The following is a 26,411-nucleotide window of genomic DNA, read 5'->3' as shown; positions in this document are numbered from 1 at the left end:
GGATTGCGGCAGTGATTCGACATTTTGAGGTGGTGCTAATATCTCATTAAATACATAGTTGGAGACAACCGCATAGCTGAGGATATCACAAGACTAAGGAGTCCTAGGGACTTATTTCTAAATGAGGCAATGAGCTGCTAAGGGTCACATCGTGGCATGCGGGTCTTACGCTAGCCTCGGAACCCCGAGATATCCCGCACGTGTGTGCTGTAGATTATCCCAGTCGCCAAGCTGAATAGGAGCCATTTGGGTTATTTTATCCCAGGGCTGGGAGTAATTTATGGCCCAACCTTAAAATCACCATTACTGCAATTTATGTAGCTAGGGATAGATTGCCAGGCTTGGCTCGCTTCTAGTCAATTTATGCATTAACCTTGGAAGAATGCGGGAAAGAAAGAACAGCACACTAACTATAGCTTTGGCATTCCAGATCTTCCAACGTGTTCGCCACAACTCTGACATTCCGATTCGCTTGCTCTCCAGATAACTGCGACTCGATCACTTTGTAACATGTCTGCTCAAGATAACCTGCTTTCCATCCACATCACGCGGCTCATAAGCAAGAGCTGCAAACCCGGCTTCGGCTATGTCCCTGCCGTAATTCTCCATGACCCAATGAGCCATCATGTCCATGCCGGCGCATGCACCACCGGCAGTCCAGAATTTGCCGTCAACGACCCAATTCTTTTCTGCCGTCCACTTGACATTTGGTCCAAGTTCCCTCGCAAGTGCCATGGCTTCGTGGTTTGTCGTGGCGTTCCGGCCATCCAGGAGACCCAGTGCGGATGCAAAGATTCCACCAGTGCAAGTGGTGAATACGATTTTGACTTCATCGGCTCGTTCGCGTACAAAGCTTGCTATCGCCGGCGGGATCGCTCTGAGATAGTTTGGCGAAGGTCCTCCAATTAGGAGATAGTCAAGCCTCTGACACGTAGATATGGTGGTTGTAGGCAGGGATCTGAAACCTGCGTCATGAACTACAGGTTCCATTTCCTCGCCGATATAGTGGAATTCGATATCGACACCGCGTTCAGCTATGCCGGGATTGCCAAATCCCCTAAGATAAGGGATAGAGGAGCTGGATAGGACATCCATGGGTCCTGCAACGTCCGTGAGTTGAAATGGTATCATGATGATACCAAACTGGATGGGTGCCATGGTGGGTGGATTGCTTGACAGAAGATGGTAGTAGAGATGAGAGATGAGGAAAATCTAGAGAAAAAAAAGTGGCCATGAGACCGACTCTTTAAATGCATTGAAACAACATCCACCCCAATGATTCTTCACCATCTCCAACTCTTTGATATATCGCGGAACGGAAGTAGAATTGTACTTCTTCCGATCCATGGATCCGCTCACTGGTCCACGGGTCGACAGGTCAGACCCGGACACCTTAATTGCGGCTTAGTCAAATCGCGGATCGGAGGTACAAACTGCACGTTCCGTTCCGTACTTCACCTCCCAACAGCCTCCAACAGATGAGTATGGGGTCTTTTTGACTCATTTTGTTGTTTTCAGTGCCGTTTTCCTCCGAGCTGAGCTCAGGACTCCCACAACCTTGGCATCCCCTGCTTTTCTTGCCTATTAGGAAATAGACTTAATGGGTCGGAAGGTCAAGAGCAAGGCCTCCCAAGCGTGTGAAACATGCCGCTCGCTTAAAGTCCGCTGTCTCCCCAGCTCCCAACCTGACACGTGTCTAAAGTGTGCGAACTCCAAAAGAACTTGCGTATTTCTGGAGCGACAACCGCGGCAACCGCAGCAACAAAAACAAAAGCACAGCTCAAAGGCCCGAATTCGTGCGCTGGAGTCGAAGGTCGATAGCCTGGTTGCTTTCGCTAGCCAGACTCAACTGACCCACGGGCAAGGGCCTTCGCAGCGCGAGGTGGAGTTTTTGGAAAATGGCTTGTCTACCTATAGTTCGTCTTCTGGCCATGGGGTACAAGATTCCACGCCCAGTAGCAGCCATGATAACAGCACAAATTTAAACCCGCTCGATTGGCCTCCCTATAAGTGGGATGGCTATCCTAAAATCAGTGGCGTATCGTGCCCTGAGCTACTGCTTGAATGTGGTCTGTCTCTTGATGCTGCTGATGGATTCCTCAGTCGGTTTCGCACCATGACCTCATATTTTCCATTTTTCATGGTTCCCAGTCACGCCACTGTGTTGACAATGTGTAAAGAACGACCTTTCGTTCTAGTGGCAGCATTGGCGGCAGCGACCTCTTCAGACAAGAAATTACAAAAGTCGCTTGGTGACAAATTTAGAACCTGTGCTCTTCACGCCATTATGGTTCACAATGAAAGGAGCCTAGATCTCCTGAATGGGATTCTGGTGTATTTGGCCTGGTAAGTAAGCTATACCCATTTAACACTCTTGGTTCAGCTCTGCTAACCAATACTTTAGGTATCACTTTTATTATATCCCCAAGAAAGAACAGTTCAACCAACTGCTTCATATCGCAATTGGCATGGTTGGTGACATGGGTTTGAACCTGAGACCTGCCGAGGCAATGAATAGGAAGATAGGACTTCGATTGACACATTATCACAAAGTCTCTACACCTTCAGCGAACCACGATGAATTCTTTAGCCGAGAAGCCCGCCGAGCATACTTGGGATGCTTCTATCTCTCGAGGACGTAAGTAGTTCCCTAAACAAAGCTCTTCGACTTTGGATCCTATTTTCTTGATTGCCCACGGAGAGCGTACTAATTAAAGCCGTTATTAGCATCGGCTGGGTCACAAGGAAGCCAAATAGTATCCCATTTCAAAGCTATATGCTTGAATGTGCGAGATCATTGGGTCAAGAATTGGAGTATCCAACGGACGCATTGCTTTTACCCCTCGTCCAGCTTCAAAACATGGCCGAGGTGAATCACCACAGTCTTTCAACTGTTGGTAACACTATACGTGACCACATGGATGGCCTAGATCTTGAAATGAAAGTCCAATCCTTCCAAGCCGAATTTAAGCAGTGGGAGCACTCACTTCCTCTCGTATGGCAGCAACCAAGTAAGCTTTCTTGATCAAAGAACCAATGCAACCGATGCTAATGTGCCTTAGACGGGATGAGCCTGGCTTGTGAGGTTGCTGTAATGCATGTCTACGAGATGGATCTTGTCAATGTCTCCGCAACGAAAATGCGACAAAAGGCGGATTCTTTGAAAGATCCAACAACCTCATCTTTTACATCTCGAAGTCAATTGGAAGTGCTCTTTCTCTGTTTGAAATCAGCGGGACAGCTTGCTCAAAATTTCCTCTCCATTCCAACATCTGAATACGGCAGTCTTTCTTACACAGAATGGTCTGGCATCACATATGCTATCTTCATCATTTATAGACTGACAGTGGGGATTCCCCAGCTTCATGACTGGGATGTTCGAGTTGCGCGAACGACCGTTGACTTTGATTGCGTTCTAGATGCATTCTGCAATCGCTTCAATAGTATATCACTTGGTGATGACGCTATATTGGAGAATGGAGACTTATTCTCGATCATGGGCTCAATATTTGGAAACATTAAGCAGAGCTATGGCAGGCTCAAGCTGTTGCCGCAGAAGGATAGTGCGGACGACACCAGTCCGGTCCATGCCACTAGCTTTCTGCCCTCAACCTTCGGACACCCACACCAGCATCCGTGCCCTACATTTCAGACCTGAAGGACACACCGGGATAACCTTGGAATATCCCAATGCCACTGCGAGAAATATTACATCACCGGTCTGCAAGAATACTGTGGGGCAGGATACTTCCGTGCCTGTCAATCGCATTGCACCAAGTGACCTCGGTCAAGTTGTGATTTCTAATATCGAGGAGTCGCCGACTCGGAGAGGCCTGGTAGATGACAGAAATCCCTCATTATACTTCATTGAAGTGGAGCAAATACTTTTGTAGTCCCGTGAATCACATCATAGTTCACTCGCACATACCCCGCGATATGGGCGGGGTGTGAAGATTACGGCCCGAATAAGGCATAGAGTGTCTTGAGTTCCGAGATTACTTCCGAGTTTCAGCGACTTGGCTCCGGGGGCGTGCCGATTATTTAGCTGCCCTAGCAAGAATATGGGAGACGAGAGTTTGTATTTCCCCGAAGATTTGCAGAACGTGGAAACCCCATGGGGCAATGCCAAGAAGTATAAAATGGGGGATGGGGGGTAAGTACCGAGACTAGGCAATTTTGTCAGATATAAATCTTCTTGTAAAAATCTCCTGATGGAATAGAATAGGTTTTCTTTGCATAGAGACTTTCATCGAATTCCAATATGGTCATGTTCCTCACAATGGCCCTCGGCCTTCTCGCCGGGACGGCATCCGGCCTGGGCTATACCGAGCCCTATCGTCCTCAATACCATTTCTCCCCTAAGGAAAACTGGATGAACGATCCTAGTGGACTGTTGTATCACAACGGCACCTACCATCTTTTCTTCCAATATAACCCTGGTGGTATCGAATGGGGCAATATGTCATGGGGTCATGCAACGAGTAGAGATCTGATCCATTGGGACGAGCGCCCTGTTGCTCTACTTGCTCGGGGATATCCCGATACTGTCACCGAGATGTACTTCACCGGAAGTGCGGTAGCAGATGTGAACAACACGAGTGGCTTCGGAGTTGACGGAAAGGTTCCTTTGGTCGCGATGTATACTTCTATGGTACGCTTGACCATTTCACCGGATCTCTCATAGAGACTGACAGCCGTTCTTTATAAAGTATCCCGTTGCTCAAGATCTGCCAAGTGGAAAACATGTTCGCGCAGAGCAGCAATCTCAGTCAATCGCCTACAGCCTCGACGAGGGCGAAACCTGGACAACATATGACGCCGAGAATCCCGTAATTCACAACCCGCCTTCTCCGTACGAAGATGAATTCATAAACTTCCGCGATCCCTTCGTGTTCTGGCATGATGATACACAGAAATGGATCTCCGTCACTGTTGTGGCAGCAATTCACAAAATTCTCATCTTCAGTTCCGACAACCTCAAAGAGTGGTCTTTCATCAGCGAATTCGGACCTTACAATGCTGTCGGCGGCGTATGGGAATGTGCCAATCTGTTCCAAATGCCCATCAAAGGAGACCCATCGACCAAGAAGTGGGTATTGGTTTTGGGACTCAACCCTGGTGGCCCACCTGGCACAGTCGGATCAGGCACGCAATACTTTATTGGCGACTTCGACGGCACGACTTTCAAGGCCGATCCCGATAACATCTATCCCGACAACAAGTCTGCCAACTGGATGGATTTCGGTCCGGACTTTTATGCTGCCGCCAGTTATAACGGACTTCCTGATGGGGAGGTAATCCAGATCGCGTGGATGAACAACTGGCAGTATGGTGCACTGATCCCGACAAGCCCTTGGCGAAGTGCCATGTCTGTTCCCCGTCAGTTGTCTTTGAAGACAGTTAATGAGAAGGTGACCCTCCTTCAACAACCGCAGCAGAGCTGGCGAACTGTTGCCGACCGCAACGCGTCGAAACATTCCTGGAAATCTGTATCGGAAGGAACAACCAGCCTTGACTCCCCAGGCAAGGCCTTCAAGATCGACTTGAGCTTTGCTGATCATGACTCCGATGATACTCTGGCATCTACGTTTGCGATTGCTATCCGTGCCAGCTCTGACTTCAAGCAAGAAACACTCATCGGGTACAACTTTACCAGCAAAGAGATGTTTGTGGATCGGCAAAACTCAGGAGATGTATCTTTCGACAAGACATTTGCAAGCTTGTATCACGCACCATTGTCAGCGGGCGCGGATAAACGTATCAACTTGCAGGTCTTTGTGGATTGGTCTAGCGTTGAGGTCTTGGGTGGTCAAGGAGAAGTTTCTTTGACGGCTCAGATATTCCCAGAGGAAAGCGCAACCGAAGCGCAGCTTGTCTCGACTGACGGGGCGACCCAGGATGTCAGGCTTCAGATCACCGAGATGAGTTCATCGCACTAGGCAAGGGAAGGATAAGAAACCAGAATTAGCTATTAGTCTAGATACTAGGCATAGTATATCTTTTGTCTCTATTTCTCTTTTCCAACTTCTATACAAAAAAGTTCAAAACAATGCTTGTGGTTGGTCGACGCTGTTAACTGGGCCCACCTTCCTATTCGGGAAGGCGTTCAATATTCGACTTCTTCTCCAGGGAAACTCAATGACATACCTGTTCTAGCACTATCAAGCTTATTTCTTCCTCTACTTTTGATTATTTTGCATTCTGGGTCAAACTAAAGCTACAAGCTGGCATCCAACAAGATCGGCTCGAAAAGGAAACACGTCTTCATTTGATTAAGCAGCAGGCTGACAATAAGCTTGGAATGTAGACCTTCAATCATAAAATGGCTTTGCATTTATGAGCTTGTAGGCCACCTCGGTGTCATGACCGAAAATCAACGTGGCATTGTACAGTCTTTGAAGTCTGCGGATCATGTTGAGACTGCGATACCACGCACTGTGATCCCTAGCTAATCCTCCGTGGGGATGACCCAGCTCATAGTTTTCTGCAACGTGAAACTGGTCCGAGGTCCAAATGAATGGTCCATCATTCGAAAGATTGATTTGCATAATGCATAGTCCAGGTGTGTGGCCAGGTGAATGGTGAAAGGTTATGCCTTGGAACAGGTCAAGTTGTGACCCGGTGAACGTGTTCCACTTCAGCTCTTCCAGTAGCATATATTGTCCTAGATAGACGCCAAAGTCTGCCCCGGTTGCTACCGCCCAGCATGCGTGCTTGAGCTCTTCTTCGTGGACATAGATTGGGACATCTGTGTTCACAAAATGCTCAAGTCCCCCCCGCATGGTCAAAGTGCAGATGGCCAATGATGACTGCTTTTATGTCCTTAATGTCGTTCCCAGTAGCCTTGATAGCGTTCGGAAGCTTATGGTTGTCCGAGTACTCAACTCGCGGAGAGGCCTCCGTGATGGGCGCTGGCCAATTCTGTATTTAGTTTAGTTATACACAAGGAATATTGTGATACGATCTGACAACCCACGTCTACATTCTCAGCACAGCCCGTCTCGTACAGAATGAGACCAACTCCGGGGTACTCGATGAGAGCGGAAAGGACCACTAAATCTCGACGTCTGTTCACTGGATTAAGGTTGTTCAAGGAGCTTGCATTGCAACCTCGGAGGATCCTATGCAAGGTTATCAAAAAATCACGACTTGACCTCCGATCGGCGAACCAACCATGATTCATCTTCTTGGAGGGTGCCCAAGTTCAGAATGTGCATCTTTGTCCCGGCCGGACATTTGAATGCCGGGACTGCTGCAGACACTAGCAGAGAGGTGGGATCAACGGAGGAACTCATATTTTATGAGGTAAAAACAAACTCCAAGTGGGAAATGATCTGAGAAAGCGATTGTCGTCAGTAAGGGAAGTTCGGGAAGAGCCGATGAAGTCATCGCTGGGAAATATTCCCGCCATAGTAGCGGAGAATAATCTAATGCAATTGTGACAGAAAGTACGGAAGTAGTACCTAGACATTTACAATAAAGAGGGGTTATCTAACATACGCAGGGATCTCCGATCTGTTGGGGTTATACAACATAGTCATTCGAAAGATCTAAAGATCTCGTTCGACAAAAGTAGCAACCGACAGGAGAACGGGGAAACTACCAAAAATAGTAGGGGCTTGTTGATCAGTCACAAGGATTGGAGTGTACGATATTTTTGGATCGAGCACCGGACATTTTACTGTTCCATTTATCATCCAAAGTTCAGATGTATTGCAATAATCTCCATGGTATGCATTTCTTACCGTATATATATCCGTACATACCTACCTAGGTAGGTAAGTACATATATACCTTCCATATAGTATCAAATCAGATCAAAGGAACCTGTACGCTACGTTGCGCGACACAGATCTTTGTGTTACCGCACGAAGTTTATCTATGAGAAATACGAGATTCTCACTGCAATTACAATTGTAGGGCCGAATAGGGCCGAATAGGATGCTAACCAAAGCTATATAAAAGACTTTCCCAAACTTGTCTGCATACTATCTTGTCGCAATAGTATATTCGACTCAGTTTCCCTTGCTTCTTTCTCTTTTGTTATTCAATATGGACACTCTTCGGGCAGAAACCCAATTCGTCTATCATGGATTCCAGGCAAAATCCACTGGTACCGAAACACATGTTGATTCGGGAAACGCTCAAGATGACAAGGTTGAAGCTGATCGAATCAAGTCTTTGATCAGGACCTTTCTTGAGGATATCGGCTTTGATCGCAGCATTCGCATCAACAAAGACCATGAGATGAAAGTCGCTGTTTGGCAGCACTTCAAAAGTCTGGACCTCGGAGAGAAGATTGAGAAATCTATCCAAAAAACTCTCGACCCTTCTGTGGATACTGCATATCACGGGTACAGGAGTCTTCCCTTCCAGGTGAGGGTGCTCGCTGCCATCCAATTCATGTATATGTTTCTACTGGATGACGTGGCGGTGGAATTTCTAGAGGATCTTGAAGCATTTGGTCAAAAGCGAGTCTCCAGCTTAACCTCATTATAAGTATCTAACTATATGCTGATATACCTTAGGTTTATCCTGAATCAACCCCATCGACATCCTCTCTTCACTGGGTTGGACTCTCACCTTCGCAACCTATCTCATTATTACGGTCCATATTGTCACTCGGTGATAACTAAAAGCATGCTTGATTATACCAATGGCACAGTCGTCGAGTTCAAGATGTACAAGGCCAGCCAGTCCAATTTCAAGCCTTCATCGGATTCACGCCTTATGCCGATGTACTTGCGAACTAAGATCGGGGGCGCAGAGATTTTGCTCCATTTGCTCTTTCCCAATTCCGTCTTTCCTGAGGAGGAATACGTGATGCAATATTTCCCCGTCGCCCTAGAACTGGTGCTTGCCATTGATTTCACCAATGATATCCTGTCTTATTACAAGGAATTCTGTGTCGGTGATGAACAGGGCCTTTTCATCGCGAATTTGGCCGACACGCATCATGTCCAGCATTTGGATATCTTGCAGTATCTGACGAACTATACGCCTGGTGTAAGTTTCAGCTGTTAATATGTCCACCCGTGGACGGGTTGCAATTGATCAGGTTACTAAATATTGACTGTAGGTCCTAAAGTCCGCTTATAAACAGCTTCGTAATAGTCCATTGCTCCTCGCTGTAGTGAAGGATTTCATCCAGGGAATGACTATGCTCTTCACGGCGCATCGTCGATACCATCTCGTGGAGTTATTTGAGGATGAGCAGTATCTGCTACCTTATGATGCAGATGCTTAGTATTTTGGTAGATTGCCAAAGGGATGTGAGTTGCCATTTGAATGCAAGATATTTCGGGTTGTAATTGAACACCATTGAAAGACAAATCTCGACACAAGTTGTCCAATGGTGAAGTATATATAGCCCAATTTTTTACCTGAGAAAGATATTAGTTATGCACGCTACTGCGCTTCAATAGGAAACTTCCCTTTCATGAAATAGGCCTTTTTGACACTTCTCTACTATCTATATACCTAACAAACTATATAACACGAAGATATCTAAAGAGACTGCTGGGAAGGCTACAACTATTCTTCTAGGAATAAAGATGTGGAAATTGACGAAGTTGATATTGCACGAACTTACTACATACTAGAGCTTGCGAGGTAATAGTACATATATGTAAATTTATGGTAAACAGAATATCTTCCAGTTACAATTCCTGCCCAAGATGCCTTATAGATGCTCGAGTACTCTATAGGTAAGTAGATCCAATGACATCAGAGAACCCACCCAATCACAACTCTCTTATTTTCTTCTGCCCCTCGATATTCTCATATTCTCCCTCAACACATCGTCCAATTCTATATTCTATACACCATGTCTTGGTCCCAGAAGATTTTCAGTCTCCCCCCTCGCAGCCGCGGCTCCTACCTTATCACCGACCATGTCCTCCAGGAGGTTCCCGAGATCCGCGACTACAAAGTCGGCATGCTGAATCTGTTCGTGCAGCACACCAGCTGTGCACTTTCACTGAACGAAAACTGGGATGATGATGTTCGGGCCGATATGAGCGATGCGCTGGACCGTATTGCGCCTATGGATAAGAAGGGGAATTTGTATCGTCACTCTGCCGAGGGTGAGGATGATATGCCGGTACGTGTTTGGAGATAGCGGGGAATTCGGAATCTTGGTTAGATTGCTCTGTTCGCCTTAATATTCTAGCACCGCAGCCCTTCTTACTCTCTCTTCGAAATCAAAGACTAATTTCCCAACAGGCTCACATCAAATCTGCCCTTATTGGCGCATCGGTCAATATCCCGATCACGAACGGTCGCTTGGCAACGGGAACATGGCAGGGCATTTGGTACCTGGAGTTCCGGACGAGTCGACACAGTCGCAAGGTTGTCGCGACGATCCAGGGACAGAAGGCTTGACTGGATAGGGAGCGCGGGCAATTGTGATTTATCTAGGATGCCCCGGCTACAAATGATGCAAGATAAAACATATTTGGGTTGGCGACAGTGCGGACATATGACCCAGATTATATGAGACCATCATATGCAGGTAGTCGAAGTAGTACACACATTTTGAGGACAATACCATCATCACACACGATCGAAGAGCAGCGGATCCATTCATCGATATTCTGTACACGGCCTCGGGCCCAAAACCAATTGAAAAAAACGCAAATTGTGCAACGCCGATAAAAGGAAATCTCATGCTAGCCGTCTATCGCTGCTCAAAGCCACCCTCTGTCACACGCTGAGACTCGTTCACCTCAGCGGCGTCACCGGTGGGCTCGAGGGGGTAGCTGGTGGCGGGCAGGGACTTCAAGTAAGCGCGGTGCTGTTCATGGGCCTAGAGAGGTGTTAGCGAATATCCAACCGGAACCGGTAGGAAGCCGGATATAAATGGACATACGAAGGGAAGACCGCAGTATCCGCAGGGAGCGATCTCGGGCTTGTCGGTGTTGATGAAGACCTTGGGGTGGCCGAGAGGACCACCACCACCGTCACAGCTGACAACCTTGGACTTTGTCCAGCGGACGGGCTGTCTGTGAATGAGCTCGATAGCGGCATATGGACGCGGCTAAAGAGTAAGTCAGTCTCAGGCACTTAGTACGCAGTGCCAACAGCAATTGCACAGGCAATTGCATAAGCACTATTGTTTTCAATTGATTCGCACCTGAGTCTCCATAATGGTCTGCTCGAAGCGAGGACCAACCATGGCTTGCTCGCGCGGCTGCTGGTTGGAGGCCCAGGTGGTAGCGCGGTTCGGGGCCTGCATGCCCCGGATGCGCTCGCCAACCTCGGGTGCCTCCGCAATAGTAGTGTCGGTAGGCTCAGCATTGGTTGCAGAGACATTCGCCGTGGGCTTCCGCGGGGTCGGGTCGTTGGCTTGGAGACGGCTCTCGTTCAGACGGGGCACGGTCGAGGAGTATGCGCGGACAACGAAGCGCGGGCGGACCGACGCAGAGGTCACAAGTCTGCGGCCACAGGACATCATACTGGGCAAATTTCCCCGGGGTTGTTGGTTATAACGGAGGACAAAAAGAGCGTTGGCAAGGGACCAAGTGCAAGTCGGCACTGAATAATCCGTGAGGTGTGGTTTGGTGGGTGGTCACCGCTTGCTGATTCGAGATAGCTCCACCCTACACTTGGGATTTTCTGCCGCGTCATTTTATTTTGCGCCCAAGTCAAAGTCGTTTGACATCTCTTTCTCTTGTCTTAAATTTTGGGGTTTATTTCCATTGAGATTTCACTTTCAGCCCATCATGTCTGGCTCTTCCTCCCCGGCTGGAAAGCCTGAGAAGACCATGTCTTCAAACCTATTGACCATGAAGGTATGAATGCAGTTTCCTGATTAACCGCCATGCAACTAACAATATACCCCAGTTTATGCGACGCGCTGCGGCTGCAAAGGAAACTCAAAGCCCATCATCTGATGACAGCCCACACAATTCCAAGCGTCCCCGTCTCTCTACCGAGGCTGAGAGCCCTCGTACCTCAGATATGGATGCGATTGCAGCTGCACTTGCTGCCGAAGAAGAAAAACGACAGCAAGCTGTCGCACGAGCAGCTGCAGAGGCGGGTGAGACACACTGGGTCCTAGATGTCCCTGCGATGCCCCAGTCCACTCAGCAGCCTGTGGTATTGGCGGCAGACTCGTTGGATGCAGACGATGATACCTACTCCGGTGGACGGCGTGCATATGGCAATTTCAAGCGAAAAGAGCGCAAGGTCAGTATTTTTTCTGTTATCTCGCACTTGATGTTTTGTACTCATTTTCCTTAGGCACAAACCACATCACGGAAGGAGGGCGATGAGGATGATGAGGATGAAGATGAAGACAGCATAATCAACCCGTCCAATCCCCAAGAGGTCACCAAAATGATGGAAAAGGCCAGACTCAAGGCAGAAGCCAAAGCAAGAGGAAGCTCACGACAGACGAAGCTGTCTGAACTCACCAGTATATCTGGGTCTGGCCGGGGGTCTTTGTTGGGAGCCCCATCCTCTGACAAGAAGAAGAAGAAGCGCAAGAGCTGCTAAACGGGTGGTTTTTCATGAGATATTCAACTCGGATGTTTTGATGGCGTTTTAGCATAGCATGTATGGCGTCTGGGGGTTCTATCAATCAATTCCTTCTCAGCATCACCTGTCCAGGTGGTGGTAAATGCTCTGCAATCACTATAGTCCTTTGACCTGGCTCTTCCCCTTGTCCCTACACGCGAAGTAAATACATCTCTATTCAAATATCCAAGATCGACGACTAGGGCTCTTCTTCCGGGCCAGCATCATCTTTTCCTTACTGCGGTCATTGACCTTCAACCCGGCCAGGGCCATGGGGTCGGATGTTTGAGCAAGTTTTGCCTCGCGTATACGTCGAGTGTGGGCGAAGAGCTCTTCCTGCAACTCCTCGGTTATGCACTGTTTGATGATAATGTAGTTGGTGTTGTGCTATATCAGAGATTAGTCTCTAGACAATATACCATATGTCTTTTCATATGGTACTAACCTCATCCCAATCCCAAGGCAAATTATATGCAATCAATGTGTCTGGCATCAGATGTTTACGACGGACCTAAAGACGGTCAACATTGGTGTCTCCAGTATCTCCAGTATCTCCATGCGATGATGGATGTAGTTCCCGAGGTCACTTACCTTAGTCCACGTAGTCTTTTCTTTTTCTTTTTCTGTTTCCCCCCTCTCTTCTCTCTTTTTCTTAAGGATACGCTCATTCTCCTCTTCCTTCTTCTCCATGTGTTCTTGCTCGAGCTTCCATTCTTCAACCGCAGCTTCCTTGAGGGCAATCTGCTGGGACGTCTCCGAGACCCCGCACGGCTTTCGAGGATCCTCCCCAGACATTTTCTTCGTTAACTTCTCCTCATCCTCCGTCTCTCCCGTTAATTTTCCCTTTGTTAACTTGGCCTTCAGCCTCCAGCGTTGTTCTGAATTCGCACTCTGCGCTCCCTCTTCTTGTCTCGTTTTGGGTATTCATTCTCAAACATTGTTACCTGTGGCAGGTAAAAGAGGGCAAGCTCCTGTAAATGCCCAGCGACATGCTGCTGAAACCCGACAGAAGGGAGGTGTGTATGCTTGCAAATGGCGCATTGGTAGGAAGTATCAGCGATTGGATGCGTTTCCTGAATGTGAGCGTACCACTGCTGACAACTTCCGTATAGCCTATTTGGCGTCGAACACTCGGGGAAGACGCACACATAAGGCATCAAGTCAGACAGAACATGCTGTAGCCATGCTTGCTCATCCCGAACAGTTATGGTGTAGAAGCAATACGGACATCCGAACGGGCTTTTCCCGCGCCCTTTTTCGGGTATCGGTGGTGTTCTCGTCTCTCCGATTACTCCCTCGAATAAGGTGCCACTGAATGAGGTTTCGGATGTACCAAGGTCAGAGCCCGTATCGTCTGGTTGATTGGTCTCTTTATATGCATCGTTAACAATCGTTCCGGGCGGCATAGTCGATTCCATACTTTCTGGATCAACGCCCTGGCTCCGTTTCGCATGGTGTCTTTCGCGATATTTCAAGATGGCTTTTTGTCGCGCCATCATGAAACTGAGTCGATTGATCATTACCTCATCTGCGTGGGGATATTTATTGGAGACATGCTGCCCAGCCCAGAATACAAATGGCTCGGCGTCCACTCTGCGTGTTCCAAACAGCCGGTCGTGACGAACTGGCTGGCGAATCATCATGGACATCTGGTAGAGCTGGGTGATTGTTTCGAGGATGCCTTGATGGATCTGCTGAACCTCCGTTATGCTATCGTCATTCTCTGGGTAGTCTCCAGGACCTTCAGCCCCTGCGTATGGATATTGATTCTCAGCATCGGCATCTTCCTCTAGGACCTCTGTGAGGTCTAAGAGCAGCTCTTTGACCCTCCCCAGGAGCGACAGGATCTGGACTTTTATGTGAGATGCATCCCTCAGGCGATAATCCAAAGAAGATTGTCCGGTCCCTTGAGCGACATTGCCTGCCCATACTCGTAATCGACCGAGTTCGTCCCTCCAAGCTTGCAGGGGAACTTCGAGGACATGTTTAGTGAGACCATCCGAAGCAATTAAGGAGCTGAACTGGACGATACAACTCTGAACGATGTCTGGCACAGTTACCATCCTTTTTGACTCTTTGTGGTTGGAGTATGAAGGTTGGCCCGTATAGTGCGGGGCATTGTACATGGAGGGGTTGACAAGTCAGCTTACAGAAAACACAACGAAAGGATGGTGACTGGCATCGAGGCGGCAGGTCTCGCCCTCGCTATTCTTCCTCTTCTTATAAACCAGATCGATGCCTACGCTCTCGGCATTGAGAAGATCAGGCTTCTAAGGCGATACCGACGGGACTTGAAAGATTATTCGATGGGACTGAAAACACAGCGCACCATCTTGCTGAATACACTAGAACAAGCCCTCGAAGGTGTCGTCGACGACGAAGATGAGATACACCAACTCATCAACAACCCACAAGGCGAAGAATGGGCAAACGCAGCTCTACAAAGTCGTCTCCGCAGAAAGCTGAACCGAAATTACGATGTGTTCTTCCAAAATATGACTTCTCTCTCGGACCTACTGGAATATCTCTCTCGAAAGCTACATATTGGTGGAGATTGGACGAACGTGAGTGGGCTATTCATCTACTCTTATACTATATTCCGGGTTGTACTCACCTTGGATCATCTCAGTCCGCCCCCGAAACCTGGGATCTATGGAAATTCCGTAAGATCCTTAGCAAAGCGGTTTACGACGATCTCCTCGCAAAGATCAACGCGGCAAACACAATACTGAAGCTTCTCATTGACCAATCCGATCACCGGGAAGCGAGCAAGAAGAGGCGCCAGTCCTGGAGTCCCCTTCTACAACAATATAAAAAGGCACGCAAGCATGCTGATGGGCTATTTCAAACTATCATTGACGGGAATTACTGGCGTTGTAGTTGTAAAGGGCAACACTGTGTCCAGCTTCAACTACAAACAAATCCTCTAGGGAGTGCTGAGGATCATCCTCTCAGAAACTGCCAGTCTCAGTTCCGGATGCTCTTCTCCAACAAGGCCCCGAGCAATACAAATTCAGATCATCTATTGACCTGGACGGAGATGGTCTTCAAGCCGATGCAGGTCAAAGAGGCTATGGGACTTGCCACTCTCTCCCTTTACGACAACCCCACGTTCTATCAAGTACAGGGAAGATCTAGGGTCCAGTGCAACGGTTCCACTCTCATAGAGGAAGCATCAGAAATGACTCTTGACCCCCCGTCTATTCCACCCATTCAGGATTTTTGTTCATCTCTACATTTTGCCGAAATACGCAGTGGGCAGCAAAAGACCATTGGTTTCATTGCCAACGAGATGAATACCTCTTTCCGGTACACAATGGAAGCAGTGAAACTTCCAAAGGGAGTTCCACAGAAAACTCTTGAGGAAGTCCTTTCAAAAATTGGTCGGCGTGATCGACTTCATATCGCTACCGGCCTAGCATGTGGTGTGGTTCAATTCTGTGGCAATTGGCTAAAATCCTCATGGGATAGTTCCGATGTCCATCTGGCTGCTGCGGACGACGGTTACAGCGTATTGCTGGACAATCTATATCTCTCGTGGCCTCTTCTCCCTCCCAGTGCTGGAAGAGAGTCTCGCAACTCGACGCCCTATCCTAACGTGCAAAACAATATTCTGTTGCCTTTAGGGCTTGCACTAGTGGAACTTTCACTTGGGAAATCCCTCAGTGTATTCTTTACTCCGGAGGATGAGCACCAGGAACCATTGGTCACTAAATTCCGAGTTGCCTCAAGGCTTGTCGACAATGTGCACCAGGAAAGTGGTACGCACTATGCAGAAGCCGTTCATAGCTGCCTCTACTGGTCTGGCATAACCTCACTGTGCAATGAGCAAAGATTCGTGGAGCGTGTCTTTGATAACATTGTCTCTCCTTTGCTGAAGGACTTGGTAAATTTCGAGGGTCTGACGTGAAAATTGGATGTTATTCTACACGAAACAATAATAATCAATGTACATTGTATATACTAGGCCCTAGGCTCTGCTAAGGACCTCACTGGGTCTAAACTTGACTCTGCCCTGATAAAAGCGTAGAGCATGGCAAAAGGCACCACGTAGAGATACCTAAGTAGCGTCTGGCAGTTCTAGAAAAGAAGCAAAAACGAAAACCTCACAGCTTCGCCTTCTCCTCCTGCTTCTTCTTCTCCCACCCCTTCTGCGTCGCGAAATTCACAATCAAATTCCAAGCAGCAACCCCAACCCCAACCGGCGGCACAACCAACAACGCCCATGCCCACCATCTCGGACTTGACGCCGCAATACTAGCCATGGCCCCCTTAACCGCAACCTCCAGCTCCGCCTTATCAGCATCATTCCAAATCACCACCCCACGCCCCGTCGTCGTCCCCCGGAACTCCGCCTGCGTCGCTTTCGTCCGCACATCCCCCTGACTCCGGACCCGGTTCTCTGCATCCTCAGCTGTAAGATGCGCATCGCGGGCGCGCAACCGCGCAGTTTGGATTTCAGGATCGTGAACACCGACCACAATCACCGTTCCGCAGATGAGATCCATTCCGCTCTCGAAGAGGAGCGGTACATCTAGGACAACCGCCCATTGGCCACGCAGGTAATGGTAGATTAAGGCTTTGTAGACTTCCCACCGGACGGCGGGGTGGACGATGCCGTTGAGGACTTGTCGGTCGCGTTTGCGCTCTTCCGTGCTACCAAAGACGCGCCGTCCCAGCGCCGGTCGGTTCAGTGGTTTCCCATTCGGGTTTGTGGGCGCATCTTCCAGTAACAGGTCGGGTGTGCTAGAACCGAAGTAGTTGACGATCGCTTTGTAGCCTGCGGTGCCGGGTTCGACTACTTTGCGGGCGAGGAGATCGGCGTCGATTATTGGGAGGGAGTAGGGTGGTGTAGAGAGGATGGATGAGACAGTTGACTTGCCCGTTGCTATTGAGCCGGTGAGCCCGATGATCAGCATTTTGGCTTTAGAAAGAGGACAGGAGACAAAGAGAAGTTGTAGAAGTCGAAGTTGAATGCGGGGAGATAAAATTAGCCTCGGCTCCGCATTGGGTGTTTCTTCATGTACGTCATGCAGCGATGCAGCTATGCAGGAGATTCTGGATTCTCTAAATTCCAAGCGGCTTCCAGTAACTAATTTGCTATATATTTGATTGTATCGATCTTTAGGAAATCCTGTCGCAATTGCGACGGATATCCTCGTGCACTTATAGAGCCTAGAGGACTGCAACCTGAGTGCGCATATACGCAGAACAAGACGCCTAACCCGAGGTAGTGAAAGGGGAGCTTATGTGGCTGATTTCTTTCAATCCCGATGGCAACTCAAGTTTCCGGCAATCCATGTGAAGGGTCTTGTGCTTGGCCCTTCCATCCAATATTCGGCCACCCCTTAGGCAACGAGGAGAATGGTGGTAGGGAATAGCGATCATCACAGCCACCTTCCCATGGACAGTTCAGATCGCACAGACCGAACACTTTGCAGTAGCATTCCTCCGCATTGGGGCAATGCACGGGATCCTTTCCAAATATCACTGGAGAAAATGTCAGCTTTCGATCGGAACTGAGCGGTTCGCAGGGAAACCACATACTATGCCATGAATATTCCATAATTCGTCCACTCAAATCATCCTCTAGCGGTGTTTCCACCAGCCATTTGCGGAAGCGCTCGTAGTCGCTGCGCGGCCGTTCCAGCACCTTGGCGCGGGATACACCAAACTGCGCGCAGCATGACACGCCTACCTCTTCCGGGACAGGAACCCCAGGGAATAGCTCCATAAATCCATTCTTGAAGTATTCGCCGGCGTGCACGTTGCTGCGATGCGTATCGGTGAGAGGACGGATCTCTACCGGGCATCCGAGGGTCCAAACACATCGTAGGTTGACATATCCTTGCTCTTGCAGGTATGGGATCTGGAAGTTTCGGAGCGGCGGGATACCGTCGTAGTATGGGTCGTCGTTGTGCCATTGGTAGCGTTGGGAGTGGATGAAGAGCATTGAGTCTGGTAGATTATCGTAATTGTCGATGATGTATCTGGTTCAACAGCTCGAGTCAGTATGGGGTAGGAGAAGGATGTAACGCACACATCGCATGTCGGACTCACGTCAAATACACCATGGATTCCCGGCCTTTGTTGCGCGACACCGTCAACGGCGCGTGCTTGTCGTCCACCACGTAGATACTTTTCGTCCAGTCGGGAAAGTATTCTGACAGCCATGACGTGTCATCGCTTTTCATGCTGGCGACTACCATATCCTTGCGTCTCCGTACAGCCGGACGAGCCAGCTCGTCTGGTTGTTTTGTCGATCCCTGTTCATGTGTCTGCGCATAGCTGCCTGTTTCGGTCTTCACGGAGGACTTCGTAAAGAATAAAAGGTACAGGGCGAGGACTATGAAGATGGTAATGAAGATGGCCTTCATCCGACTGCGACGTCGGGGGCCCTGAGGCCCGCTGGGAGCGAACAACATGTTGGATGGAGGGCTGAAGGGCTGGAGGGCACTGCCCGAGTGGTCAAGTCATTGAGGGGTGGAGACCGTCTTAACGGGAAATCAAGGCCCCGGGGGGAGCTCAAGAAATCCGAGAGTCGAATATACTTGGGGGATACTAATCAGATACTAATTCATGTAGTATGCTGTAATGAATGCAATTGTCAGAGACATGAGGTCGACGTGTCGCAAGTTCAAGTTCTCCACAGCCAAGCTCTGGTGGTTTGGCTGAGCTCCGAGCTCACAATTACGACGGAACAGAGCTATAACAGTTGTAAAACAGCCAAAATATATAAAATCAAAGTTATTTACAGAGTAGTTAGGAGTAGATATGTTACTATTTTAATACATATATTGATGTGTTTTATATATATCGAATTGGTGTGACCAAAATATGTACATCTAACCAGTAGATCTCGTCTGTCCCACCTGGACATACTACCTATACATCATATTCATCATATTCCTCCTATTGACATGCAGTAATAGGTCCCAAGTACCAGCTATGTGCCCCAACATCCGGGTTCAACGTCCCCGCATTTCCAGACTTCGAGCCCACGCCCTCAATGACATCAATATCAGACGAGGTCACCGTTGTATCGTCGTCACTAGTAATCCAGTACTCGGGACTTGCGTGACTAAAGCCAACACTTGCAGGTGGCAACTTAGGCACCAAGTCATCTTGATGCGTCACTCGCCAGAGACTGCCTTGCTCCGTGATGTATTTAGCCAGAGCCTCATTGCCCACACGTGGTTGGCCATAGGAATACTATAGTTTCGTGAGTATACTCCATCATCAAGGGCTTGTTTCGAAACATGGTACTCACCACATTTGGTTCATATCCCGCATTCCGAAGCACACTACCTCCCAACGTGGCAAGAGCTGCGCCGAAGCTGTGGCCGGTCAGGACAAGAGTGTAGCCCGGGTATGTTGTCTGTGCGGCCTTGATCTTGGCTGTCAGATCATCTGCGACAGTCTCCCAGGACTCCAAGAACCCGCTGTGGGCTTCGCAGTCGCTGCAGATACTGCTGGCATCGGTCAAGCCGAAGTTGATGTTCGCAATCCAAGTGCTTACTGAGCGGCTACCCCGGAAAGAGACGACGAGTAGCTTGTTTGTTTTGTCGACCGCGAGGAAGCCGGCAACGTTGCCATAGCTGCAGGTCCTAATAGGTGTCACTATATTAGTCGACAGTTTGTGACTGACTTTGCAAGTTGATTTCATACTTATCAAACTCGTATAGAGTAATTGTGTCAGCGGACTCCACCAATGGACAGTTGTCTTCCTCGCAAGATAACGCATCCCCGGTTGAGTCATGATTGTTCGTGCAGTATGACGCCGCAGCCCATTGAGAGAATCGGGTCAATTGATTAAGCACATCGGTCGACACATCTATTGCTTGTTAGTTGGTTACCGGAGGGCATGGACAAAAAAATGCATATCCATACCCCGAGGAACAAGACGAGAAGGAGCAGCAACCGTCACCACTGCAAGAGCAGCGAGACCACAAAGCCGGCCAAGAACAACCATTACGAAGATATCCGGAGTAAGGCTTTCTCAACGAGTATGCACACACGTGGAGGTAGCCATGCGGGTTCCTTATGTATGCTCGGTAAATCCAAACAGACTCGTATAGATCCCAAATCCCTTCACGAATCGGGACATCTTCGAGCGGGGTACAGCACCTATTCTCTCGTAGATAAATTGTTTCCGGACTTGGCTCTATCTCCGGTTCATGGCGCATATTTCGCGCGTGACCGATGGAATTCCGGTGGGATCGACATGGAATTCATGCAGCTGTAGAGTTCGTCACCGGGAATGTAACCACGGAGAAATGCCGGACGAGTGGAGGATGGTCTGTATAGTAAGATAGCGGAGTATCCCATGCAGGAGATTAGGGCTGTGGAGCGCTTACCTGTGCCTCGTATTGGATGGGCTTATTTCAGTGGTTATTTCCCCATGCGATACAAGTGCCGTGAAGATGAACATTTTGGGCTCTTTGCATGTCGGGTAGAAGTAGGGTTGGTTTCTGCTTGGCATTGCGCCCAGGTGTTGCGTTGTAGAAGAGATTCCAGCCACTCACTTTCACCCGTGATCGTATCTATATATATAGATGCTGCAGAGGTAATATCCAACTACGACATTATTAAACATGTGTGATCATTAGAAGCGTAAAATTGATTTGACTGGCCATATTGCATTCCATTTTCAATGGAAGGTTTTTTTTTTTTGGTATTTTCCCCTCTTTTTTTTTTTTCTCTCGAAGTGTCGAAAAGAAATCCCGATCTCAATGCCAGTCAAACCCGTATCTCGTTCATCATTGCTGCCAGCAAAGAACCTTGGCCGGGACACTCGGTGCTCAGGCCCAAAGTAGTCTTGGCTAGCGTCTCATTCGTCTTGGAAGGACTCCCCACTACTGGTGAGATTCGATCTTCATTCCCTCCTCAACGCCAGTCATGCCAGTGTCCTGTCCATCGTCTGCACCATCACCACTGAGGAGGACTCGGGGAGGGATAGTGTAGCCAGGAGGCAACGGGGTGCCAGGAGTCACGGCAACAATGTTGTCGTTCTCATCGACCATCTCGAAGTTGTATCGCGATAGGAGATGGGGAATGGCGGAAAGTTGGGGACCATAGCGAGCAGTGTTATCATACAGCTCGAACAGTGGCACAGCGAGAAGCTTCATGTTCTTTGGGACCGAGAGAACCTCTATGATAAGTTATGTGTTAGCAATATTTACTGGGAATACATCATGGTGTGTTGGAGCTTACTCTTCTTTGGGAGGCGGATGAAGTACAACTTCTTGCACTCCTTGGGACGGGTGACATGTGCAGGAAGGAATGGGTACATGAAGGTCTCAAAGTTGGGTCGCCACCATTGCGCAAGAGTGTCGCTGATTTCCCAGTCATCATTAACACCTTCGCCGGAGAACTGAGATCCAACAGGTGCAAGGCGCTCATTCAGTCGCTTCTTGAAACCTTCAATTTCATCGTCCTCGTGGTGCAGATAATCACCTGGGCTAAGGACTATTAGCAGTGGATTGAGAATATGCGCAAACCATAGTGATAACTTACAGCTTAAAGAATGCATTGGCAATCTGCAACATCAGCACATGAGGGTGGTTGTGCTCGTGACACACCAGGATTCCCTCACAGGTTCGTCGCATTCCATGCAGGCGATACTGTTCTTCAAGGCGCTTCAGCCTTGCCAGGACCGAAGGGTCCTCTTCGGGTTGGGTCTCCTTTGTGCCGAAGGTATAGTTCGACAGGGGGTAAAGGCGGACAGTCTCGGGCTGCTGCGCGGTGAAGTCCTTGGGGACAATGGGCCTAGAATCTATCGTGTCAGATTGATTCGGAAAGTGCAGCATCGATAACGTTATCGTAATCTTATCGGAAATACTTACGGATGTCCACTGACAGGGACGTCCTGCGTAGTCGTAGCCATTTTGACACGGCCCTCGTTGTTATTGAGATCAAGAACGGCGAGAGCTCCCCGGGGCCCCAAAGCTCCGATCCATCGTCCCTTATCGCTTATCGGCTTGACCGCCTTCCGGGCAAATTCGATATCTCTGGATTACTCTACACATCTACGATCTAGCTCACACTACATGTATAACAAAAACCTGTCTGAAAGTAGTTGGATTATTGTCCATCTCTGGAACTGCACTATATCTTCAATTGACAAACACCCCAACTCTCGGATTCATGCAACCATCCAGCCCAACACCCAACCTACTCCGCATGTATACTATTCATAGCTTGGCATCAAAATCCTCATACTCGCTCAGATCCGTGACAGGAACAGGGCCAGTGCTGACAGGCAAACTGGCCTTGAAGGTAGGCACGTCGGTAATAACAACAGCCTTTTGAGTCTCGCCATTGCCATTAGCCACACCCTGAATATCACTGCTAGAGCCAAGACCCAGCTCCTTCAACTGTGAACTGAGCTTCTCGTCCAGTGTCTCAAGCACAGGCTCGATCTTCTGCTGTGACAGGCCTGTCTCGGTGGCCAGGAAACCCTTCACAGCAAAGATGACCTGGGACTTGTCCGCTGTCGCGTCAACCTCATCAAATGCCGTAGCCAAGCGGGCGGAATCCACTACCAAGTCAGAGGCTTCAAGGTGCTTAGCGACTACTTCGACAAGTCGTGTTTTCTGTTCAGCTAGTTTCGGTGCCTCAACCTGCGCGCCTGACTTGGCGTTCATGTGGATGGCAAGCTTGGCGCGTGTTGCCGAGGACGGGTCGATGTATTGCCGGTAGAATGCAACGAGATCCGCCTTGGTCAAGGTGCGCACATTGGCCGCGTCGGTCTCATGCTGCAGGAAATCAAAGTACTCAGATCCGACATGTGACCAGTACCGGCCAGTCTCAGAGCTCAGGTTCTTGAGTTTCTCCAGGCGCTTGTTCACGACACTGCGCTTGTGACCCTCGAATTCTTCTTCTGGCATCTTCTCCAGGATGGGGCCGAACTCGCGGAGGAAAGCCTCAATGCGCGATTCGAGATACTGTGCCGTGCGCTCACTTTGGATAATGACCCGGTAGCCCAGGGTGGTGGCGTTGTAGCGTGCGCCGCTCCACACCACATATCCGAGCTGTTCCTTGCTGCGGAGCTGGTCGAATGCAGGTTCGTCAGTCAGCTGCGCGAACAGCTGAAGCTTCGACCGCAGAACATCATCAGAGAAGAGGCCGATATAGAGGTAGTACTCAATACAGTGATTGACGTTAGCCGGATCCTTAAGCGACCGGGGGTACACGTAGTTGGCACCGGGCGGCAAGGTCATATTGCGGCGCAAGTACCACTGCGACGGAGGCAGAGGACGGCCCCCCCAAGATCTTCTCAACAGAGTCCGTCATACGCAGGGCATCCTCCTTGTACAGGTTTCCATGGGCCAGGACTTCGATGTGGGTCTGCTCAAGCAACTGGGGGAAGAAGTTGACCACGTCATCACTCTCAACATGCTCCAGCTCTTCAAGATACTGCTCGTTGACCCAGCTGCGCTCGGCAAGAAGATAGCGAGTGTAATCTCCGACCTGGTAGTAAGGCTGTTGGTACTCGGCATTGCGGAATGCCCGCGTCAAGCGCTCTTTGATAATGTCGAACCGATCCTGGTTGATAACTAGCCCACGCATGGTATTGAGTACTTTCTCCAATAGAGCGGACATCTTGTCGTTGTACCCGCTCACGGAAATGTCCAAGCCCAAAATGTTCGCCGACAGATGGTAGTCCAAGCCAGCAAGCTCAGCGTCGTAGGAGTATTCGTCTAGCGAATCTCGTACCAACTCGCTATACAGCTTCGTTTTGATGAGATTGGCAGGTGTAGCCCACACCAAAGGATTGCGGAGCGTTACCTCGACAGTGGCCTTGGGCACCCAGAAACGGTCATCTTTCTTGAACCACAGGCGCACCCGATCATCGTGGCGAATCAGTTTAGGCGTCTTCGCTGGCTCGGCCACCTCCTTCTTTTCCACCGAGAGTCTGGTCGGCACGAATTCGTTCTTGTGAGGCATGTGCACGTTAGAAGTGCGGGTGGCCTCAGTCGACTCTAAAGCCTTCTGAAGACCGCCCAAGAATTCCTGTGGGATCTTCTCGACCTTGTATTCGGTACCATACCACTTCTCCTTCTGATCCCATGTACCCGGGAACTCCTGGGATACAACGACTAGGCGGAAGTTGTCGGCCCGCAGATAACTCAACGCCTTCTTGATCAGGTCAGGGTCGAATCGTCGGAGCAAAGACCCGCTCAGCAGCCATTCACTAGGCAGTGACTTTTGCATAACGCTGCTCAGACGGCTAGTGAATCGACTAGCCGGGGTCTTCTGCTTGAACCGGAAATCGACCTCGGCAAGGTTCTTCATCTCGTCGAAGATCCATTGCTCGGGCTCGCGTTGCTTGATCATAGCGATATACTCGAAGACGACATTTGCAACTTCCTGGTATTGCTTCAGACCTTCGGGGGTCAGACGCACCGAGATAGTGAAAAACGCTGACCCAGCACAGACAGGCATGGCACCTGCAGACAGGCCATTGGCCCATCCCTTGGCCTTGAGGTAAGAAAGAACACTGCCAGGGCCTTCGTGGCCAATCAGATGGCTGATATAACGGCTAGGCTGGGTGTCATGCAAATCCTCCTCGTCGAGGAACGGGAAGTACATATCCATAGATCGAGTATCCATGACGGGCTTCACAAACACCTGGGTGCACATATCCTTCTCGGTGAAAGGCTGAACATCGTCCCAGCGATTCTGAGCAAGGTTCTTGTTCTCGACATCGGAAAAGAGCTCGGAGACCCATTGCTCCAGAGTGTCCAAAGACTCCCGCCCCAGGACAACCAACTTCGCCCGGTTGGCTGAGTAGTGCTTCTCGTAGAACCGGATGAACTCACTGCGGACTTCAAGACCACGTTTCTGTGGATCTTCTTTCAAGGTCTGCAGGTTACCAGTCGAGAAGTGGCTGTAGGGATGTTTAGGGTTTGAAAGCGACTTATTCAGTTGCATCAGACGCCACAGGTCACTTTGGAGGTTCTTTTTATTTTCCGAATCCACCGCCTGCAGCTCCCGTTCCAGCGTTGACTCTAGGAAAAGCGGAGCGACAAAGAACTGGGCAAACCGATCCAATGCTCCATAGAGGGGCGATTTCCCATCTAAGCCATTCCCATTTGACAAGACGCCATTGCTATCATTTGTCTCGGCAGGGGTGCTATCTCCGCTTGATTTCGGGGCACTGGAGTCACCTGTGGCGGACACTTCGAAGAAGTAGTTCGTTTCAGTGGCAGCTGTGTAGGCATTGGACGAACCGGAGTGGGATGCTAGGTACTGGTTGTATGCATTTTCCTTCGGGTACTAAAACAACAGAGATCCAGTTAGCATTTACCTCGGCTTTGTAAGGTGGTGGCGGTAGGTTGTAAGTTGTTCATTTACCTTTTTTGTGCCCATAAACAGCAAATGCTCTACTGCATGAGCCATTCCTGGCATATCATCTTCGTCGGAGAAATTGCCAACATTGACATTCACGGCGGCACTGGCCTTATCGGTGTCCGGGTCATGAACTAGGAGGGCCTCAAGCTTGTTTGGCAACCGGATCACCCGATAAGAACGATCGTCTAGCTCCGGTTTCTCCAAGTTCTCTGTAATACGCTCGATTTGAGTCATGATCGGGGGTGTGGCGGTGAAGTTAGGGGTTGAATGGGAGGATGAACGGCGGGTCCAATGCACGGAAGAAAGAATCGGTAAAGGTACGGGCCGTACTGAACGAGGACTGGTCACACTGATGCGTGACAGCAAATCGGGATAAGGGCGGGTTGAGCTGCGAATGAGACCTTTGTGACACAGGTTTGCAGCAGAGGACCTTGGAGGCATTCAGTTGCCAAGGGGAGAGGCCAATGACGTGACTGATAAGGTCAATGCACTTGGGAATTCCAGGCCGAAAATGAGACGGGTTTATATACGTTTCG

General features: G+C 49.3%; 15 protein-coding genes across 15 annotated transcripts; 6 read left to right on the top strand and 9 right to left on the bottom strand.

The window, feature by feature from the left end:
* Positions 1 to 498: 498 nt before the first annotated feature.
* Positions 499 to 1,158, bottom strand: N7519_006626 (DJ-1/PfpI family protein; the record flags this gene model as incomplete). Its single annotated transcript, XM_057293402.1, has 1 exon — positions 499 to 1,158. The coding sequence occupies one exon, from the start codon at positions 1,156 to 1,158 to the stop codon at positions 499 to 501; it is 660 nt and encodes a 219-aa protein (XP_057148213.1).
* A 442-nt stretch (positions 1,159 to 1,600) lies between these two features.
* N7519_006625 (Zn(II)2Cys6 transcription factor) lies at positions 1,601 to 3,658 on the top strand (the record flags this gene model as incomplete). The annotated part of the gene is made up of 4 exons (XM_057293401.1): positions 1,601 to 2,346; positions 2,405 to 2,638; positions 2,728 to 3,011; positions 3,063 to 3,658. 4 exons carry the CDS (start codon positions 1,601 to 1,603, stop codon positions 3,656 to 3,658), a joined length of 1,860 nt encoding a protein of 619 aa, XP_057148212.1.
* A 603-nt stretch (positions 3,659 to 4,261) lies between these two features.
* Positions 4,262 to 5,939, top strand: N7519_006624 (glycoside hydrolase family 32 protein; the record flags this gene model as incomplete). The annotated part of the gene is made up of 2 exons (XM_057293400.1): positions 4,262 to 4,651; positions 4,710 to 5,939. The coding sequence occupies 2 exons, from the start codon at positions 4,262 to 4,264 to the stop codon at positions 5,937 to 5,939; spliced, it is 1,620 nt and encodes a 539-aa protein (XP_057148211.1).
* Positions 5,940 to 6,311: 372 nt separating this feature from the next.
* N7519_006623 (uncharacterized protein) lies at positions 6,312 to 7,295 on the bottom strand (the record flags this gene model as incomplete). Its single annotated transcript, XM_057293399.1, has 3 exons — positions 6,312 to 6,809; positions 6,977 to 7,121; positions 7,174 to 7,295. 3 exons carry the CDS (start codon positions 7,293 to 7,295, stop codon positions 6,312 to 6,314), a joined length of 765 nt encoding a protein of 254 aa, XP_057148210.1.
* Positions 7,296 to 8,052: 757 nt separating this feature from the next.
* Positions 8,053 to 9,247, top strand: N7519_006622 (uncharacterized protein; the record flags this gene model as incomplete). The annotated part of the gene is made up of 3 exons (XM_057293398.1): positions 8,053 to 8,471; positions 8,529 to 9,006; positions 9,080 to 9,247. 3 exons carry the CDS (start codon positions 8,053 to 8,055, stop codon positions 9,245 to 9,247), a joined length of 1,065 nt encoding a protein of 354 aa, XP_057148209.1.
* A 579-nt stretch (positions 9,248 to 9,826) lies between these two features.
* N7519_006621 (YjbQ family protein) lies at positions 9,827 to 10,383 on the top strand (the record flags this gene model as incomplete). The annotated part of the gene is made up of 2 exons (XM_057293397.1): positions 9,827 to 10,102; positions 10,225 to 10,383. 2 exons carry the CDS (start codon positions 9,827 to 9,829, stop codon positions 10,381 to 10,383), a joined length of 435 nt encoding a protein of 144 aa, XP_057148208.1.
* Positions 10,384 to 10,678: 295 nt separating this feature from the next.
* On the bottom strand, positions 10,679 to 11,455 carry N7519_006620 (zinc-finger domain-containing protein; the record flags this gene model as incomplete). Its single annotated transcript, XM_057293396.1, has 3 exons — positions 10,679 to 10,807; positions 10,871 to 11,038; positions 11,135 to 11,455. 3 exons carry the CDS (start codon positions 11,453 to 11,455, stop codon positions 10,679 to 10,681), a joined length of 618 nt encoding a protein of 205 aa, XP_057148207.1.
* Positions 11,456 to 11,723: 268 nt separating this feature from the next.
* N7519_006619 (uncharacterized protein) lies at positions 11,724 to 12,498 on the top strand (the record flags this gene model as incomplete). Its single annotated transcript, XM_057293395.1, has 3 exons — positions 11,724 to 11,792; positions 11,845 to 12,189; positions 12,244 to 12,498. 3 exons carry the CDS (start codon positions 11,724 to 11,726, stop codon positions 12,496 to 12,498), a joined length of 669 nt encoding a protein of 222 aa, XP_057148206.1.
* A 195-nt stretch (positions 12,499 to 12,693) lies between these two features.
* N7519_006618 (uncharacterized protein) lies at positions 12,694 to 14,582 on the bottom strand (the record flags this gene model as incomplete). Its single annotated transcript, XM_057293394.1, has 4 exons — positions 12,694 to 12,906; positions 12,965 to 13,030; positions 13,111 to 13,377; positions 13,464 to 14,582. The coding sequence occupies 4 exons, from the start codon at positions 14,580 to 14,582 to the stop codon at positions 12,694 to 12,696; spliced, it is 1,665 nt and encodes a 554-aa protein (XP_057148205.1).
* A 105-nt stretch (positions 14,583 to 14,687) lies between these two features.
* On the top strand, positions 14,688 to 16,429 carry N7519_006617 (uncharacterized protein; the record flags this gene model as incomplete). Its single annotated transcript, XM_057293393.1, has 2 exons — positions 14,688 to 15,083; positions 15,149 to 16,429. 2 exons carry the CDS (start codon positions 14,688 to 14,690, stop codon positions 16,427 to 16,429), a joined length of 1,677 nt encoding a protein of 558 aa, XP_057148204.1.
* Positions 16,430 to 16,625: 196 nt separating this feature from the next.
* Positions 16,626 to 17,438, bottom strand: N7519_006616 (putative dephospho-CoA kinase; the record flags this gene model as incomplete). The annotated part of the gene is made up of 1 exon (XM_057293392.1): positions 16,626 to 17,438. The coding sequence occupies one exon, from the start codon at positions 17,436 to 17,438 to the stop codon at positions 16,626 to 16,628; it is 813 nt and encodes a 270-aa protein (XP_057148203.1).
* A 362-nt stretch (positions 17,439 to 17,800) lies between these two features.
* N7519_006615 (DUF3431 domain-containing protein) lies at positions 17,801 to 18,944 on the bottom strand (the record flags this gene model as incomplete). Its single annotated transcript, XM_057293391.1, has 2 exons — positions 17,801 to 18,509; positions 18,580 to 18,944. 2 exons carry the CDS (start codon positions 18,942 to 18,944, stop codon positions 17,801 to 17,803), a joined length of 1,074 nt encoding a protein of 357 aa, XP_057148202.1.
* Positions 18,945 to 19,431: 487 nt separating this feature from the next.
* On the bottom strand, positions 19,432 to 20,491 carry N7519_006614 (lipase family protein; the record flags this gene model as incomplete). Its single annotated transcript, XM_057293390.1, has 4 exons — positions 19,432 to 19,731; positions 19,790 to 20,126; positions 20,188 to 20,353; positions 20,410 to 20,491. 4 exons carry the CDS (start codon positions 20,489 to 20,491, stop codon positions 19,432 to 19,434), a joined length of 885 nt encoding a protein of 294 aa, XP_057148201.1.
* An 883-nt stretch (positions 20,492 to 21,374) lies between these two features.
* N7519_006613 (cleavage and polyadenylation specificity factor subunit 5) lies at positions 21,375 to 22,405 on the bottom strand (the record flags this gene model as incomplete). Its single annotated transcript, XM_057293389.1, has 4 exons — positions 21,375 to 21,670; positions 21,733 to 21,980; positions 22,036 to 22,287; positions 22,365 to 22,405. The coding sequence occupies 4 exons, from the start codon at positions 22,403 to 22,405 to the stop codon at positions 21,375 to 21,377; spliced, it is 837 nt and encodes a 278-aa protein (XP_057148200.1).
* A 307-nt stretch (positions 22,406 to 22,712) lies between these two features.
* On the bottom strand, positions 22,713 to 26,109 carry N7519_006612 (uncharacterized protein; the record flags this gene model as incomplete). The annotated part of the gene is made up of 3 exons (XM_057293388.1): positions 22,713 to 23,693; positions 23,758 to 25,800; positions 25,879 to 26,109. The coding sequence occupies 3 exons, from the start codon at positions 26,107 to 26,109 to the stop codon at positions 22,713 to 22,715; spliced, it is 3,255 nt and encodes a 1,084-aa protein (XP_057148199.1).
* Between the last annotated feature and the right edge of the window lie 302 nt (positions 26,110 to 26,411).

The sequence above is a fragment of the Penicillium mononematosum genome, assembly GCF_028829835.1.
Source record: "Penicillium mononematosum strain IBT 11891 chromosome Unknown utg000003l:1.0-8172316.0:1.0-8177699.0, whole genome shotgun sequence".
Classification (NCBI taxonomy): domain Eukaryota; kingdom Fungi; phylum Ascomycota; class Eurotiomycetes; order Eurotiales; family Aspergillaceae; genus Penicillium; species Penicillium mononematosum.
This window is presented reverse-complemented; position numbering and strand designations above follow the sequence as displayed.